This window comes from Acomys russatus, chromosome 12, assembly GCF_903995435.1.
Source record: "Acomys russatus chromosome 12, mAcoRus1.1, whole genome shotgun sequence".
Taxonomy (NCBI): domain Eukaryota; kingdom Metazoa; phylum Chordata; class Mammalia; order Rodentia; family Muridae; genus Acomys; species Acomys russatus.
In genome coordinates this window covers 13,228,650-13,247,768 of record NC_067148.1, presented here as the reverse complement: position 1 = coordinate 13,247,768, position 19,119 = coordinate 13,228,650, and the positions used below count along the sequence as shown (strand labels likewise).

At 45.1% G+C, this 19,119-nt stretch overlaps 1 protein-coding gene across 1 annotated transcript in view; it reads left to right on the top strand.

The window, feature by feature from the left end:
• The window catches only part of Als2 (alsin Rho guanine nucleotide exchange factor ALS2), a 70,873-nt gene that overhangs the window by 35,807 nt on the left and 15,947 nt on the right, over window positions 1–19,119 (top strand). Inside the window, exons 10-21 of the mRNA XM_051153867.1 lie at window positions 2,175–2,346; window positions 4,794–4,974; window positions 7,009–7,074; window positions 10,914–11,076; window positions 13,345–13,476; window positions 13,803–13,931; window positions 14,719–14,789; window positions 15,153–15,219; window positions 15,747–15,949; window positions 16,053–16,118; window positions 17,294–17,392; window positions 18,107–18,271. Coding sequence (XP_051009824.1) covers window positions 2,175–2,346; window positions 4,794–4,974; window positions 7,009–7,074; window positions 10,914–11,076; window positions 13,345–13,476; window positions 13,803–13,931; window positions 14,719–14,789; window positions 15,153–15,219; window positions 15,747–15,949; window positions 16,053–16,118; window positions 17,294–17,392; window positions 18,107–18,271 — 1,514 coding nt within the window. The remainder of the gene's footprint in view (window positions 1–2,174; window positions 2,347–4,793; window positions 4,975–7,008; window positions 7,075–10,913; window positions 11,077–13,344; window positions 13,477–13,802; window positions 13,932–14,718; window positions 14,790–15,152; window positions 15,220–15,746; window positions 15,950–16,052; window positions 16,119–17,293; window positions 17,393–18,106; window positions 18,272–19,119) is intronic.

The following is a 19,119-nucleotide window of genomic DNA, read 5'->3' as shown; positions in this document are numbered from 1 at the left end:
GGTCAAGGTTTGGCTCTTGACCTCCATGTAGCTTGTTTGGGGCATGCTGATTGGCTCTGGGCAGGAGCTGGCCTGTCACCGCATGGCCTGTGGTGACTTGAGACTAGGTAAGGGATGAAAGGGCTCTGCTGTGTGTCACTGATTTCCTTGGAAGGTTAATATCCATAGAGTGTACAGCCTGCCAGCCGGGCTTAATAAGGAAGTGTGAATAAAGACAAGGAGTGTTTTTGTTCTCAGTGGGAAGAGAAAATGTAAAGAACAGTTCTTTTCAGAGAAAACCCTTAGCACATACTAAGTATAGACAGTTGTTGGTTATATGTGACACTTAGCACATCCGAGTAACTGGCACGTCCATCACCTGAGACATGCTCGTTTGTGACAGGAACATTCAGACTCCTTTCCTACTGGCTATCTTCAGATAATCAACTATTTCCTGTGTTTGTTTGCTTGTTTGTTTGTAGACAGGGTCTCTACATAGCCCTGGCTGACCTGGAACTCACCCTGGCGATTCTCCTGCCTCATCTTCCCTAGTGTAGGCACCACCTCGCCCAGCTAGCGTCGTTGTTATCTTCATGGTGCTTATCCTACCATAGGCAGCTTTAGACATTCTTTCCTTCTTTCCTGTTGCACCTGTATGCTCTCTCCACCTCTCCCAGCCCCACCCTCTTTACGGTGGTTTGTGAGGTCACACTTTGTGTTTCTTCACCTGACTTTTTTCGCTTTCTGCCTTTTGGTCCCGTCCATGTTGTTACAAATATCAAAGGTTTGCTTTTGTGTCTGACTGGCGTCCCATTATATACACGCTACCTATTCTCTACACACGTTCTTCCGGCAAAGGGCACCTGTGTGATTCCGTAGCTTGGCTGTGGTAACATGTGACTACAGATGCCATCTTCACCTAGTGACTTTGGAAATGTTCTGAGTAGTGAGGTTGCTGGATCATGTGGTAGTTCTGTTTGTTTGTTTGTTTGTTTGTTTGAGGGACCAGCATTCTGTTTTCTTTGCTGGCCATACCAACTTACATCCCTACCAACAAGGTGTAGGGGTCCCTTTTTCTTCATGTCCTTGTAAGTACTTAATTTTGTCTTTTTGGCCATTTGGGTGTCCTCTTTGAGAAATTCTACTTAGGTCAGTTTCCTGCTTTTCAGTTGGATTACTTGGGATGTTTTGCTGCTGAGATTTTTCAGTTCCTCTTGTACTCTGGGTATTGCCCCTTCATTGCTTGAAGAGTCCGAAGGCGTTGTCTTCTGGAACAGCCTCTCATTTGTTAGCTTTTCTGTTGCTGCTTGTGTTTTAGTTTGCGCAGACCAATATCCTGAAGCATTTCCCTTCTGTTTTCCTTACTTTGTTTTTTGATTTTGATTTGTGAAAGTCTCATAGCCAAAGCTAACCTCAAATTAATCCTCTGTTTGGGATTGCAAGTGTAATTTTTTTTTTAATCCCTTGGTGCAAGGTCTTACACTGTAGCTCAGAGTAACCTAGAACTCACTATATAGCCAGCATGGCCTTGAATTCCCAGCGTCCTCCAGCTTCAGCTTCTGAGTTGCTGGAATTATAAGCAGGAGCCATTGTATCTGGCCCTATGCTTTCTTAAAATCTCCTTATGTTGTTGTTTTTTTTTTTTTTCCCCCCCCTGAGACAGGGTTTCTTTGTGTAGCCTTGGTTGTCCTGGACTCACTTATGTAGGCCAGGCTGGTTGGCTTTGGTTTTTCGAGACAGGGTTCTCTGTGTAGCCCTGTCTGTCTGCCCTGGAACTTGCTCTGTAGACCAGGCTGACTTTGAACCCACAGAGATCCCCCTGCCTCTACCTCCAGAGTGCTGGGATTAAAGGCGTGCGCCACCAGTGACTGACCTTGAGATGTATGGTGTTATCATTTGGGTCTTTGTATGTCTAAGGTATCTTGGAGATAAGTACAAGCAGGTATATATATAATTATTCACAATTAACAGTGGTATGTGAGTACACCAACCCCAAAACAAACCAAAAGAGCTCTGACACACAGTGCTTGTAAATCTTCACTTTTAAGCTTCTGGTAGTTAGTAACCCGCTTACCAGCCCCTGGGTACCTTAGCCTGTGGCCCCTGCCTCCACCCTGAGCCCATGCGGTTATACTAGATTGCTGCTCATAAATCATATTTTTATCTCTAATCTTTTTATTTTTCTCTCTTTTTAGCTTGGATATATAAGCAGAATAACAGCAGGAAAAGATCGCTATCTAGCCTTGGTGGACAAGAACATCATGGGGTATATCGCCACTCTCCATGAGTTAGCTACCACAGAAAGACGGTTTTACTCAAAACTAAGTGAAATCAAATCACAGATACTTAGGCCTCTTCTCAGTTTAGGTAAGTTGACCCTCCATCACCCACATCCCTAGATCATCAGCGCTCTCATTTTAGCTGTTCTTTCTGTATTGTCAGGAAGCCTGTGTGTTTGTTTGTAGATAGGGTGGGCCCAACTCACTGTGTAGCTGAGGAAGATCTCGAACTCTTGATCCTTTTGTCTCCACCACCCAGCTGCTGAGACTGCAAGTGTGAACTACCACACCTGCTGCTGCTGCTGCTGCTGCTGTTGTTTGTTTTTTTATGGTCCAGGCTGACCTCAAACTTCTGGGCTCAAACAACCCTCTTACCTCAGCCTCACCATTGCTTACATTACTATAGGAGTGTGCCACTGTGCCTTGCTTAAGAAAACTGTTTGCGTTGATGGCTTATTCCTTCCCCTCCCTCCCTCCCTCCCTCCCTCCCTCCCTCCCTCCCCTCCCCTCCCCTCTCACACTCACATTCATATTCTTTCCCACCCCAGCAGTTCACACACTGTTTGCAGTTCTTTCGGAGCCTGGCTGCCCCAACCCTGTCTTCATAGTCCCCAAGCTCCTCCTTCCTGCACTTGTAGAAACTGGATGTGGCCAAAGAGAAAAGTATATTCTTTGGGAAAATTGTCCCTATAAACTACACTTGAGCAATACTTCTGCATCCTGATCCTTAGATATTGTATAACTTCCATGGGTTTTTTTCTACTCATTTTTTTTTTTCTGACAGCTCTTAGAATTGTATCATCCATATGTGAATGAACTAACCAAATGTTTATTCAGCCACAGAGAGAAGGGAAGTGAGCCAGTAAGCCAGAGGAAGTAGTCCCCATAGTTCCCAGGGGCTGCCCCCATCTCTGTGTCCAGGGTATCTGAGGTCTCAAGGACATTAGCAAGAACGACAGAGTGAGGGGTGGGGGCTGTAAGAACTGGCCTACAAAATAAGACCCTGTCTCAGAAACACCCTCCTCAATCAAGACACCCCTCGCCCGTCCTTGAAGGATTTCTCTTTTGGCCCTGAACTCAGAAAACAGAGATGGGATTTTCTCTTCTTTTCTTTACTCCTTGACCACGGTTAGGGCTCAGGATTTAGGCTAATGGCCCAGCACATTGGTTTTACCCTGGGCTGTGTGGTGAGTTCAAACACCTACTTTTAAACAGCTAACTTAGCAACTTTTTTTTCATTTATTTGGATTTTGTTTGTTTGTTTTCTAGTTTTTGAGTTAGGGTCTCATGTAGTCCTGGTTAGCAGTCAACTCTCTATGTAGCTAAAGATGACTCTGAACTCCTGTTCCTCATCCCTCCCCCCAAATGCTGCAGTCACAGGCTTGGACCACCACTAACTAATTTAACCATGTTTGGGGATACAGTCCCTATGTAAGTTGAGGCTTTGCATTTTTTGTTTTTAATCTATTTTGCTTTGTAAGGGTTGTGGAGCCCTGTTGTGTAAATTCTCCCCTTAGGATGGGCTCAGAATTACGGCACTTAGGCAAGAGAAGGAAGCTCTGAGGGAAAGTGAAGGAAAGTGGAGCCTGTCATCTGACCAGGTCTTGCTGGCTCTCCTCCTTAGCCTCCTTGCTAGAAGTGAAGAACTGCAGGCTGAGAAAGGCAGATGGTCTGCTGATGCCCTCTAACCCTGACATTGACCTAGGCCACCTGAAGCTTAGGTTCCCCATGTGCTGACGAGTTGGGCTTGTCCATGGCAAGCAGCAGCCAGTGAAAAAAGTTCAAAACGCTAGATAAGGGCTGACTCTGAGCTGGGCGTGTAGCTCAGTTGCTAGAGTGTGTACCTGGCATGCTCAAGATCAGTTCCAGCACTGCAAAACACACGGCATGGTAGCACACTCCTGTACCTAGCTCTTGGGGGGTAGAAACAGGATATGAAAGGTCAAAGTCATACTAGGTTATAAGAAGACATTATCTCTATTTGTAGAGATGGATTTAATTCCTGGCTGCTATCCTGTTATTGTTGTGTCAAATCAAATAATTCGTTTCCCTCTTTTTGTTTTACATTGCCTGTTTTCAAAACTTAACAGGTGTTAGCCAGTCTCCAGTTTGGTTGTTACTAAAAAGAAAAAAAAAAAATCACCTGGGAAACTTAAAAGACACATCCATTCTGAGCTGGTACTATCAAACCTACTGGATCAAAGGCCTGACAGGTTCTGTAGATGAGGTTGGGAGTGTGGCTTGTGTGCGAGTGCAGGGACCCAGAGAAGAAGACTGGCTTCTCCTCCATCACTCTCCACCTTATTCCTTTGATTCAAGGTCTTGAGCTGAACCTAACACTCAACATTTTTTGGCTAGGCTGGTGGCAGCAAGCCCTGGGCTCCTCCTGTCTCCCAACACCCATCCAGGTTTTTGTAACATTTTTGGAAGTGATTTGGGTTCCATAGATGAGAATTCCAACATAGTAAATATTCTCAGAAAGGGGAAAGTCATAAGAAAGTACTTGGTTTTCATGTTATTATCATTTTGTTGCAGAAAATTTGGGCACTGTGACTACTGTCCAGCTGTTGCAGGAAGTCGCAAGCCGGTTCAGCAAGTTGTGTTACCTCATTGGGCAGCATGGAGCCTCGCTGAGCAGCTTCCTGCAGGGAGTGAAAGAAGCCAAGAGCCTGGTCATCATGAAACACTCGAATCTTTTCTTGGACAGTTACACAGAGCAAGTATCAGTCCTTTGTTATGTTCAGTCTCAGCAAGGTGATTCTGAAGGGGGAGCTGCTCCTCAATCAGAGAGCACACGGTGAGCCCCTAAATCAGAGGAGACATATAGGGAGCCCCTCACTCAGAGGAGACGCACAGGGAGCCCCTCACTCAGAGGAGACGCACGGGGAGCCCCTCACTCAGAGGAGACGCACGGGGAGCCCCTCACTCAGAGGAGACGCACGGGGAGCCCCTCACTCAGAGGAGACGCACGGGGAGCCCCTCACTCAGAGGAGACGCACGGGGAGCCCCTCACTCAGAGGAGACATACAGGGGAGCCCCTCACTCAGAGGAGACACACAGGGAGCTCCTCACTTAGTGGAGAGCATACAGGGAGAATAACAATGTTTAATCTTGGCCAACCGTAGATCTGCAGTGCCGAAATTCAGTTTTCTTTAAGGGGGAAAGGTTAACAATAATGAGTTCTCATATGCCCTTCTGTATCCAACAGAGATCGATACAGACTTTATTTACATACAGTGTCCTGTCACTAATCTGGTTATCTTGTTTACTTAAGTAAATTCTACCAAAATATGAGGAAATCGAGAACACAATGATTTAAAGAGCAGCTGTAAGTATGCAGCTGTTTTTCCTGCTGTGTGATGGGACACTAGCTACATTTAACATAACAGTGTCTTCTGAATAGCACCACAGATGAATAGCAAAGTTCTTTCCATGTTTTGTAAGTAAAATATACCAAGTTTATTTGTAAGCTTAAACTATTTCTCTCTTTTTCTTGATTTGTATTTTGATATCATGTTTCAAAGTATTAATTTAATATTAATATCAGTTTAATGTAGACCAGGTGGCACTGTTGATCTGAAGTATGCACTGCTTTTATATGTAGTTTATTCTCCATCCATCTGGCAGGAGTTGACTCAGTGCCACCAAGTGCCAGGCGCTGCAGAGAGTTACAGCATGGGGCCAGTAGGAGACACCTGTTGCCAGGCAGTTCCTGCCATGCCTAGGGCCAAGCCAGGGACTAGCGTGTGCTTATTATAACAGGCTGCAGGCAATGCTCACCAAAAGGATATTTAAGGCTGCCCTTTTCCCCTCCAGTTGAAATAAGCTCCTGCAATCACTCTAGTGTTTTCCTTTCAGACTTAGTATGTGACTTCAGCCCCAGGCAAATTAAATATATTGGAAACTGCTGTCTAGGAAGAAATACCTTTGCTTTACTCTTCTAGCTCATCAAAAATGAAGAATAATGGGAGGAATTGACACTGGTTTAATTTAAAAATTAGATTTTGTTATTTGTGTGAAGGTTTCAGTTTTTATTAATGGAAGTTTCCTCATTTGTCTTGTATTTACCACCATACCTCTATTTATTTTCTCTCTCTCTCTTATTCATGGCCTTTTGCTTTAAGATGCAGTGTTTGATGTGTTGGGCTACTGCTTTAAATCTAGTAGTTATTCCTATAGATAGGGTAAAGAAACTAATTTACATTTTTTATAAGTCTCTACCACTATTGTTCTTTTTTAATAAGAATTTCCTTTCTCTGTCAGTATCGGTTCTTGCTAGCCCAGGAGTATGAAAGGAGCATTTCTGCCCAGAGCACTGGAGCCGTTTAGTAGGCGTGTTCTAATCACAGTCTCGCTCAGCCCCTAAATGGTTTTCTAACCTTCCCTGTTGGTTTTCTGAAGACTTAATTGGAGAACTTGGAATGATTAAGTTTTCATTAAGATCCTACAGTTTCAACCATGCTTTCTCCAGCTTGTTAGGTTAGCGAGCGACCCCGCCCCCCCCCCACAGGCAGGCCGCGTGGGACAGGGCCTTTGAAACCCCGTTTATGCTAACATCCCTCCCGGCCGTGCACGTACCCTCTCCTGCTGCGTCCATCTGTCTGTTCTCTTCCCCGTGGCAAGACTTCATTAACACTGATGTCGCTGAGTTCTGAAATTCAAAAAGTGTCTAGTTATGCATTTGAAACTTCACAGAGCTAATTTACACTTCATCACCAATGCCCGTGTTGTGTCTGTTTTTCTACCTAAGGTACTGCACATCGGTTTCAAATTTCCTGGTCATGGGAGGATTCCAGCTTCTTGCCAAACCTGCCATGTAAGCAATCTACACCTTCCAGTTAGCCTTCTAACAGCCAGAGATCAAAAGTTTTGAGTTTTTGTTTTGTTTTTTTCTGCTTTTATTTATTTTTTTGAGAATTTCATGCAAAACATTTTTATCATATTCTTTGCCTTCTCCCAGCTCCTCCCAGATCCTTCCCCGTAAACCTATTCATTTCATGTTCTTTTTCTTTTAAAAACAAAACAAAACATGCCAGGCATGGTGGTGCACGCCTTTAATCCCAGCACTCAGGAGACAGAGGCAGGCGGATCTCTATGAGTTCAAGGCCAGCCTCGTCTACAAAGGGAGTCCCAGACAGCCAAGGCTACACAGAGAAACCCTGTCTCGAAAAATCAAACAAACAAACCTAAAAAACATGGAGTTTTGTTGTTGATGTTGTTTTGTTTTTGTTTCTGGGTTTTTTTGTGTGTGTGTGTGTGTGTGGTGGGGGAGGGGCGTTCTACTTCTGAGCATGAGGCCTACCATGGTGTGTGGTTATATACCCAGTGTCACTCCATTGGAGGAAACGGATTTTCCCTCTCCCAGGAGCTATCTTTTGCATATAGCTTCTTGGTCAGAGGTATGACTTGTGTCTACCTCTCCTTCTCAGTGTTGGGATTTTGTCTGCTTTGAACCAGTCCAAGTTGTGTGCTGCCACACTCTGTGAGTTCATGTTTTATCAGTCCTGTTATACCTGGAAGATAATGTTCCCTTGACGTCGCCACCCTGGGCTCTTAAAATCTTTGTGCTTCCTCTTCTGCATAGATGCCTGAGCCTTCAGAGTCGGAGTGTGATAAAGTCATCCCACTTAGGGTGGAGTGCTCCAAAGCCTCTTATTCTCTGCACACTGTCCACTTGTGGGACTCTATGTTTCTTCCCATCTACTGAAAGAAAAAGCTTCATTGATGAGGGCTGAACAACCCACTGATCAGTGGGCACAGCATATGGTGTCTAGTTGAGGTACTGTCTCCCCCACTATATGGTAACCTCACTTAAACTCCTTTTATATATATATCAGGAAGCTTCTAGTCACAGGTTTCCATATGGTTTTCAAAGGGCCTTAGATGTGTTTCAGTGTGGGTATTCGGGAATCCACGGGAAAGTATTGGCGTGGCCATTTACCCATGGATCCAAGTGTAGAGAGGTTCATTAACTCTCAGGACATTGGATGGCTGTCATTAGGTGCAGTAGGGTTCTGAAAGAGATCTAAAGTCAAAAGTGCAAGGTCTGGGTCCTATTCAGCACTGCTTTTTGTTAGACCTGAGGCTTTGAGCAGCTCTTTTCACAGCAGGAAGCCTACTTTGTTTCCATCTGAAAAAATGTTTTCTCCTCTGTTAGTAAAGAGCAGATAATGTCTGCAATGGCCCCGGAAACGTATACCTCACACGGATAAAAAGTATCTGCATCTAGCTTTTGGATGGATATGAAACATTGACCTAATAATAAAGGCAACATGAAAAAGTCCTTATTTTGGCCAGGCTTGTTTTTTACTCTTCTATGCTAATAGGAATGCTGGTTTTTGTTTATCTAATCATTCTTTTTTGAACTTGGCCAGTTTTTAGTAAAGGGTTGCACTAGAAGTTCTAAAGTGAGTTGAGGTGCTTTCCGTCCTGTTGTGTTTTCTGGAACATTGTTCGTGAGTCGGGGATTGTCTGTGTCTTGAAGATTGGGCAGACGTAGCTGTAAAAACCTGTGCGCCCTGCGGTGGCAGAGTTCCTATGGGATTTCAAACTCCTATTTGGTTCTGTAGTGAATGGGTCTGTCTGGCCTTATTTCTTATGGCTTTAGGCGTTATTTGTTTATTTGGAAAGTTGTGTATTTCGTCTGTTTTCAGTTTTGTTAACATTTCTAGTACTGTCTTCAGTTGTTTTCATACAGTTATTCCCTGTATGTTTAGTGCGCTTACTTATTTGGGCCTTTTTTGTCTTTTATTTATCTGGGTTTGTTTTTGTTTTTGAACCAATGTGTTTTATTGCAATTACTTACAGGAATATGGGTGAGATGTTCCTTACAGGAGCAGAAACAACTCAAAGACAGCTGCATCACCGAAGCCCATCCCAGCATGGGTGACAGCTCACAGAGCTGGGAACCTGGAGCTCACTGCTCCCCTGCAGGCAGCTCAACAGGCTGGAGAGTGTCCCTTCCATGTGACTCTGGTCTAATTTCTTCCAGGCAGCCGGTCTGCTCTCAAGAGTCCACTTTGCAGCTTGTCTTGCTTGTTCTTAGGAAGAAGGGGCCTGGAGATGGGGGCAGGTTTCAGGACCTCTTGAAGCTGTTAAAGAGCTTCCTGCAGGATGGAATGCTTTTATGGTTTTTGTGGGGTTTGGTTTTGGTTTTGGTTTTGGTTTTCGAGACAGGGTTTCTCTGTGTAGCCTTGTCTGTCCTGGAGTAGCTTTGTAGCCCAGGCTGGCCATGAACTCACAGTAATCCGCCTACCTCTCCCTCCCGAGTGCTGGGATTAAAGGCATGTACCACACTTCTGTACAACACTTCACCTCTTCTTCCAGCTCTTAGAGTCTTCCTGCCCCCTCTCCTCGAAGAGCCTGAGCCTTGGAGGGATGGCTGTAGCTGTCCACCTGTGGGTAAAAAGTAGGCCACCGTGGCTCATGTCCACCTGTGGATAAAATGTAGGCCACCGTGGCTCAGCAACAGTCTCAGGAACTTCACCAGTGCCTGTGAGCTGAGGCTGACAGCAACAACCTCTGCTTCCCTGGCTGGAATCTGGGTTATTTATCTTAAACTTATAATCAGTCTTGTCAGCAGTTTGCTGCCTTTTAGTATTTTCAAAGATTGATTACTGTTTCTCATTTTAAATGTTATATTAGCATATAGTAATTATACATAGTAACAGTTCAATTAAAGCATTTACATACATGTCTAGAATGTATTTTGAGCCCATTGCCCTCTCTCCCCACTCCCTCTATCCCTTCCTCTTTCGTGTCTTCTTTCTTTGTTTGATGTCCCAGTGTTGTTGTTAGGGTTGCTTACAGGATCATCGGTAAGGGGTTATTTTCCAGGAGCATGGTTATTTCAGGGCATCATGCTAGTGCCCACACCACTGACGAAAATGCCTTCCCCATTAACTATTAACCTCTTAGAAGTCCTTAGGGAAGGTGGAGACTCTTGTTTTTTATTTCATCAATTTCTGCTGTTTCATTTGTGTTCAGCTATTAATTTTTCAGATTCATAAGTTACACATTTCATTAATTTTTCTTCTTCATCATTATCATTATTATTAGAGACAGGGTAGCCCAGGTTGGCTTTCAATCTGTTGTATAGCTGAAGTTCTTAAGCTCCTGACCTTGCTGCCTCTACCTCCTAAACACTGGGATTATAGGTGAGCACCACCACACTGGCTTGTCTTATTCCTGAAAGTAAAGTTCAATGGACGGCTTGTGTTGACAGTCGAAGGGGAAGGAGGAACTTAGAAGAATCCAGTTCCATACTACTGCTTGGAGCAGGAGCTCTCCTTTTCCTCTGGTGTTTCTATCCTGCATAGCTTAGCAGAGTGGCCAGAATGATTTCATTGATCATTTATCCCTTGAAAGTGAAATGCCTAATTCATTTCCTAGATCAGGTGGAAAGGTCTGTTACTAACCATTTCTATTACAGTTACTGTTGCTACCATTGCTTTATCTTGCACTTTAAAGTCTTATTTTATAGGTTAAAAATTATAATTCTGTTAATTATACCTGGGTCATTTTATTGTATCTGTATTCATTTTCATAACACCTAGGCTGTGCATTCTGAGCAGTTACTGCAGTGAATCCTTCTGTGTAACATCATTCATACTGTTCACACCAGATGACCAACTGGGTCTTTTTTCTCTTTTCCAGTGATTTCCTAAATAAACACCAAGAACTCTTGCAGGATTTGTCAGACGTGAATGATGAGAACGCTCAGCTGATGGAAATCCTGAATACGCTGTTCTTCTTGCCCATCAGACGTCTTCATAATTACGCAAAAGTTTTGCTAAAGCTTGCCACGTGCTTTGAAGTGGTAGGTTCCCTTCATGCCCCATCGATTACTGGGGAAGCCAAGAATCAAAGTCGTTGGTTTGGACTAGGTCGCATTACGATGTTGGGCCCCATTAAGTTCATATTTATGTGTCCAGCTAAGATGTCATTCTCTGTAAGGAAGCAGAAGGAAGGGGAGGCAGGCTAGAGCGAGCTTGTTTTTCACTCCGGATTCTGTTTCCACTCAGGACCTTACTCACTCAGACCATATTCATTCAGTTGTCTGAACTAGAGTGCCCCTGTGAGTAGTGTCAGGGCTTGTGGGGTGTGTGCTAAGTCTGAGTCACATAAATCCTGGAGAGTGGCACATACGACCACGGCAGTGAAGCTGCCCAGCTCCTGGGTGCTCGGTAGACTCATGCCAGGAAACGTGATTTCCCTTTGTTTCCAGAGAAACTCTGCCGACCTCAGAGCTCCTCAGAACAGTGGGCTACAGACTTCACCTCAGTCAGTGAAGGAAACAACCTTTCCCAGGTCAGACTAGAATTGTTTGGGGAAAGTGGGGCTTGGGGCCACACGTCTCCAATTCCAGCACATGGAAGGCTGTGAGGAAGGAAGATGAAAAGTTTGAGGCCAGTCTGGGTTCACCTCGCATCCCCCCCTCCAAAAAAAAGTATTGTAGCCGGTGTGAAGGGCTAGTTCTGGGGAGTCATGCGGGCCTGCCCTCTCCTGGCTTTAGTGATTGCCCTCTGTCTGACACATTGCTTCCCATCCCAGGAGTCATGTCCAGTGCCTGGCATTTCCCTCTGGAAACACAGCGAACCCTGTCCTCTGTCTGCAGGCCTCCAACGCCTGAGTCCACGAGCACTGCTCATGAAGTCAGGCGTGCCGTCCAGACTGCACGGTCTCCTCCTGCCTTCCCGCCTCCGGGTTACCTTCCTCCTGCGCCTTGCCAGCGCTCCACTTCTTCAGTTTCACTCATGCTCCATCCTTGGTCTTCGTCCTCATCATAAGCATCAGCCACCTTTGGAAGCTTTGTTAGCACACAACACACTCACATTCCATCACTGTAAATTATGCTTTCCTTTCCAAGTCCGAGGTATAAAGTAGATGGTATGTCTGTCTGTCTGTCTGTATATATATGCATATGTGTGTATGCATATACATATACACATAATCAGTTCAGGCTGGCCTTGAACTCGGACATGTGCCTGCCTCTGCCTCCCCAGTGCTGGCATTAAAGTCATGTACCATCACACCTAACGGTCCAGCTGCTGTTCTGAGCATGCTCTGTACTTTCATTTGATCTACACAACAGCTCTGTAGAATAGGTGTGGCCGTTATCTCCCTTTGTGGATGAGAGGGTCGAGACACACTTGAGAAGTGATGAGCTAGAATTCACATCCAGGCGCTCTGACTTCAGGGTCTGCTCTCTTAACCATCCTCCTTACTGTCTGGTTTGTGCTCTTGTGTAAGTTACTAACAAACAATTGCATTGTCTTGGTGTGTTTCCTGTCTCTGTGTCTTTATAAGTTCCCAGAAGACAAAGACCATGGCCTTTGGTCACTTAGGAACTCATTAATCTTTCTTCGGTGAATACTGTGAGGACTTTGGGCTGTAATTATCACGAATGGGGAGAACTGGCCTTTCCCCTCTGCTCATTTACCCATACACAGCAGTTATACTTTCACACAGTAGTTTTTCTGTTTTGTTTTGATGGTTTTGGTTTTTCAAGACACGGTTTCTCTGTATGGCTCGGGCTGTCTTGGAATGCACTCTGTAGACCAGGCTGGCTTTCAGTCTAAGAGATTTGCCTGCCTCTGCCTCCTGAGTGTGGGGGCTGAAGGTGTGCGCCACCACTGTCCGGGGTTTTATTTTGTTTTTTAATTTAAAAATTATGTATGTATGTGAGTATTTTGCCTGCATGTGTGCATGTACACTGTGTGCCTGACTGGGAGCTGTGGAAGCCGGAAGAGGGTGTCAGATTCTCTGAAACTGAAGTTACAGATGGCTTGTGTCGCTTGTGAATAGACCCCGAGATCTTTTTGAGGGTTCGCAAGGTCAGAATGTTTTCCTGACACACTAGGATGTTTACTTTCTCTCCATGATATGTACACTGGTGCCTTTTCTCCATGGTTTGTACTTTAGTGGAGTATGAGATCAGCGTGTCTCTTCCCTGCTTCCCTTCAGTGCGCCACTTGTGTTCGCAGGCTGATTTTCTCCCTGCGGTGACTGTAACATATCTGAAGTGCTCATAGCTGCAGCTTGTGGACAGTGTCTTATGCCCCCTCCCTTGCTTATTGGTCTCTAGACGTCTCCAGAATATCAGAAGCTGCAGGATTCCAGTTCTTGCTATGAGTCTCTTGCTCTCCATCTCGGCAGGAAGAGGAAGGAAGCAGAGTACACACTGGGCTTCTGGAAGACCTTTCCTGGAAAAATGACGGTAACCCTGCCCTCTGTCCCTGGCCCCAACAGCCATCCTTTCTCCGTCCTTGCCTTTATTTCATAACAGTAGCATTTCGATGGCGCCCTTCTGACGACTGTAGCCATGAGTGTTCTGAATCCTAGTGCCTTCCTTTGTTCCCAGGGCTCCTCTGCAGACTTCAGCCTTTGGTTTTAATCTCCTGTGGGCTCTAATTTTAGGAAGTGTCTAATGCCACAATCAGCCATGACTAAAAGGCTCCCCTCACTACACCTTGAGTCCAGGTCATCTGCCTTCGCACAGCAGGGTCATATCGGTAGTTCACTGACGTTTGTGTTTGCTCGTAGGATTCCTTGAGGAAGCCAGAGCGCCGGCTGCTGTGTGAGAGCAGTAACCGAGCCCTCTCGCTGCAGCATGCCGGCAGGTTTTCTGTGAACTGGTTCATTCTCTTCAATGATGCCCTGGTCCATGCTCAGGTAGGCTGAATTCCTAGCTGAAAAGAAGCCTTGGAAAGCAGACAGTTGTGAGCTGCTTCATGATGGGTTGTGTTGCAAGAAATGTAGTACCAGGCAATTAATTTCATTGCTATGTGTCAGTGCACCCGCAGAAATCGAGGTTTAGCCCAGTGTACGCCCCGGCTGTCTGGTATGACTCGCACAGTGGGTTACTGTACTGAAGACTGTTAGCAGCCATAGCATAATGGTAAACATTAGTGTATCTGAATAAACAAACATGAGTGGGCCGTGGTACTATGGTAGCCATGAGATCACTAGGTGAAAGGACTTCTCTGTTGTTGCTTTGGGGACTCATTGTCTTGTTGACTGATAATGTCATTCATAGCACATGACTACGTACTGTCAATTTCTGTTAAGCATTGTTGCGATTTCTTTGTAATCACTGAATAAAAGAGAATGTTAACTACCGCCTCTGGTGTTGGCTGCGTTTGAGAGATTTCTTTTCTTTCTCTTTTGGTTTTTGTTGTCGCTTCGCTGGGGGTTGAATCTAGGACCTCTTAACTATGAAACGCCTCCTCTCTCCTATTAAGCTGCACCTGAGCCAAGATTCCTTTTTTCTAGCTTGAGACTGAGTGTCAGCCATGTGAAGGGTCCTTGTAGCAGAGATGGGAAGGCCCACCAGAGGCGGCAAGGCTGTGGTGATTATAGCAGAGATGCTGCCTTCCACCTGGCCGGAACCATCTCAAGGGGCTTTTGCTGAGGCTGGCCTGGGCTCCTCACAGGTGTGCCTTCTTGTTCTCTGTTCCAGTTCTCCACACACCACGTGTTCCCTTTGGCCACACTCTGGGCAGAGCCACTTTCAGAGGAAGCTGGTAGTGTGTAAGTGTGCCTGCTTTTCCTACTCCTTTTATTTCCTTAAGTGGGGTGGTGGGGAACGTGGGAAGGGGCTTAGGAAGCTGCCTTCTCATCCTTAACCGCCCAACACACTAGATAGTAAAGTGCTGTGTGAAGTCCATGGCCAGTGGCAGATGGGCGTCTTCGCTGCTCCTATGCTGCAGTGACACTGAGCTCTGTACTGTGCATCTTCTCTCCAGCGTAGAGCTCACATCTGCGGCATGAGCCACTAATTGTCTTCAGTGTCCCACGAGGAGAGTGGGTGGCATGGAGGCATGGGGGACAGCGTCTGCTATTAGAACGACCGGTTACTGTATCTACTGGTGTTTCTCTTTGTGAACATTTTAGGAATGGCTTAAAGATAACCACACCTGAAGAGCAGTTCACACTCATTTCCGCAACACCCCAGGAAAAGGTTAGTTCTCTGTGGTGTTTTCTTTCAACTTTGGCCTTGTTTGTCTTTTATGTTAGTAAAGAAAAAAATAAATGTTGTTGCTTCATTGATAACCTTTAAATCAAAACTAGGTTTTTGTCTTTTTTTTACATTTTTCTGGAACAGTCTTGCTGTGTAGCCCTGGCTAGGCTTGAACTCATAGACTTCTTTCTACCTTAACTTCTCAAGTGTCAGGATTGCAAGAGTGTAATGCCTGGCTGTTCTTTGTCATCCAGTCACTCATTCATTTGTAGTAGAGTCTTACTCTGTGGTCCAGGCTAACCTGGACCTCACTGAACAGAGCAGGCTGGCCTGGAGCTCTCACAGCATTCCTTGCTTTGTAAACTGTGACTTAAACCAGAAGCAATAGATTCTAAGAGCTGCGTCACATCCGTCTGTGTGAAAAGTCATAGGCAATAGAAAATCTACAGCAGAAAGGCCAGCTTACTCAGTGCAGTGCTGGATGCGTTATTGCCCTAAGCTTGCTGACATGGACTGTTTGCTTATAGACCAAATGGCTTCGGGCTATCAGCCAAGCTGTGGATCAGGCTTTGAGGGGGACATCCGATTTCCCGCTTTGTGGAGGCGGCACCAGTGTTCAGAGGCAGGAACCACCCATCTCAAGAAGTGCCAAATACACTTTCTACAAGGATCCTCGCCTAAAGGATGCCACTTACAATGGGCGCTGGCTTTCAGGGAAGCCTCATGGCAGGTGGAGAGTGCTTAATATTTGTTCCCGGGGAAGGAAGGGTGACAGTGACATTATGGAAAAAGCATGGTTATCTGACAGTTTGACTTTTTGCTTATATTTACAGAGGTGTTTTGAAGTGGCCCGATGGAAAGATATATTCTGGCATGTTCAGGAATGGCTTGGAAGATGGGTAAGGACGTTGTTTAAAGTAGAAGATGAGCTTCAGTTTGGTCACAACTTACTCCATGTTGGTTTCTCATGTGTAGCACTCGGGGCTACATTAGGATTCATGCAGAAGACATGGTTGGGCTTGTAGACAGCGAGGATAATACTTACGCGAGTCACATGCCAGCGCCACCCTCACACACAGGGCATAGAGCAGTTTTATTTTCAGTGGTTTTCCAGAAATAGTTCCACCCATCCCCACCCGACTTGCCATGTTGAAGAAGGACTCTAGGGCCTTGGGAATGCTGGGCAAGCTCCACTACAACGTTGCAGCCTCGGGCAGCTTCTCAGTAGTTTTGGATTTGTTTCCCTGTTAAAAGGGAAAATTTGCAGTGATGTTATTGTAACAATACTCTTCTGACATCAATTTTGGATAAGCTTGTCCTATCTTCTTTTTTTATTTCATTCCTTCAGTCATTCATCATTCATTCAGTATGTGTGTTTGTGTGTGGGGGGGTACACATGCGCCCCATGTGTGGCCAGAGGACAACTATAGCAGTCAGTTCTCCCCTTCCACTATGTGAATACTGAGGATTTGAACACGGGCCACCAGGCTTGACAGCTTTTACCCACTAAGCCATCTCATTACCCATCTCATCATATTTTCTAACATTGCAAACATATTTACAAGAAAATTTTGTTAAATATTTTGTATTCTATTAAAGAAGAAATTTGTCTTTATACACACACACATACACACACACACACACACACACACACACACACAAGTTAATGGACATGTGTGATAATGTCAAATTTTGTGATTTCAAGCTCATAAATAGGTTTAGAATGAAAGGAGACATTGTACAATGTCTTTACCCTACTTACTAGAGAGGTGTGCATGGGATGTTGTATACTGTGACTTACCCAGAGAAATGCTGTGAGTTAGTGACAGAGGCAGGCCAGTGCACGGATGCCCTGCTTCCCTGTCTCTAGAGTAAAGCGTTACCAGCGACTCGGGAGCAGGCCTGGGCTCCACTCCTTCCAGGCTTTGCAGGTGGCTTAGCAGCTACTGCCCGGCTCAGCCCTTTGCTGTAGGTGAGCCCTCTCTCCGTCCTCCTCATGACAGCACTTGCTGACTACTTACAAAAGGGGAGCGTGCCCTCTGCATCTCCTAATGCTTCTTATTTTCCTTTGTAGCTATGGCGAATACAGAATCCCAAACAAGGCCCTGAACAAAGAAGATCATTACATAGGCCATTGGAAAGAGGGGAAAATGTGTGGCCAAGGAGTCTACAGGTAATGGTGGGCACTGGCAAGCCTGCAGGTCTCGTGTTGCCTCTTCAGAGAACTGTGTAGAGCTAAAGCTTGTGTGGACAAGACTTCTAAGGAGTACATTTTATTTGTCTTTTTTGGGGAGGAGGGGTCTTAGAGACAGGGTTTCTCTGTGTAGTTCTGGCTGTCCTGGACATGCTTTGTAGACCAGGCTGGACTCGAACTCAGAGATCCACCTGCCTCTGCCTCCTGAGTGCTGGAATTAAAGATGTGCATTACCACACCCAGCCTTTTTTTTTTTTTTAATAACCAAAATTGTGTGCAAACTTCCTGTACCTACTGAGTAAACCCTGACTTTCTACACAAGTCTTACCTACAACTCTAATTTTTTTCACTTGACTCTAATTTGGACAAAACGTTTTTCATTCTTGCTTCTCATTGATAGCTCATTATTTCATTTCCCATAAGAGACTAAACACACCGTTGTTCATGTTAACCCAAAATCTTATTCATGTTACTTTAAATTTTTGTTAGTCCTTCAAACTAGGGGATTTTTTATTTTTCTTAATGCTCGATAATAATAAACAAATAGTTATAGCTACCCGTAAAGGCTAGCTCTGTGTTTCCTGCTCTTAATGCTCGATAATAATAAACAAATAGTTATAGCTACCCGTAAAGGCTAGCTCTGTGTTTCCTGCTCTTTGTAACATAGCTGTTACCTTTGTTCTTTCCCCACAGCTACGCCTCTGGTGAAGTGTTTGAAGGCTGTTTTCAGGACAACATGCGTCATGGGCATGGTCTCCTCCGCAGTGGGAAACTGACATCGTCCTCTCCCAGCATGTTCATTGGCCAGTGGGTGATGGATAGGAAGGCAGGATACGGTGTCTTCGATGACATCACAAGGTGTGGTATTCTGCTTCTGTCTCAGCCTGTCTAGTGAGAAGACCATGTTCCTACCCCCACCATGCTATTTCTTCAGTTTTAATTATTAGAGCACAAGCATGCACGTGTTCGCGCGTGAGTGTGTGTGCCTTTTCGCATGTGTGTGTGCACGTGTGTGTGTTTGCATGTGTGTATGGACATGAATGCAGTGTCTGAGGAGACAGAAGAGGACATTGGGTGCCCTGGAGGTGGAGTTACCAGTGGTTGTGAGCTGCAGATTTGGGTACTGGGAACTGAACTTGGGTCCTCTATAAGAATAGTTCAAGCTTTTAATTACTGAGCCATCTCTCTAGCCCCCCAAATCATAATTTCATGGAGGCTCGAACATCTTACACTTAATCTTAGCCAGAAGACCAAGAAGACCAAGAAACATCTCAACTTGACATTAAGAAAACCTTTCAGTGTGAGATGGTGGCACTTAGAGATGTGTGCCTGTAACCCAGCTGAGGGAAGCTGACGCAGGAAGATTGACGTTTGAGGCCAGCCTGGGCTACACAGTGAGACTTAGGTCACTTTTGCCAGCACACCAATGAAAACAGAAAGAGAAGTTACCATAAGGAAACAGTTGTCAGGAATCTTTGTTTTCTTTTTCTTTTTTCCGAGACAGGGTCTCTCTGTGTAGCCTTGAGTGTCCTGGACTTGCTTTGTAGACCAGGCTGGCCTTGAACTGACAGAGATCTGCCTGCCTCCTCCAGTGCTGGAATGTGCCACTGCACCTGGCATCTTTTTTCTTCATTTTTATGGACCAAACAATAAGCTACTATTTAACAAAGTCAGGGTGATTCAGAATTCACATGGATAATATTTTT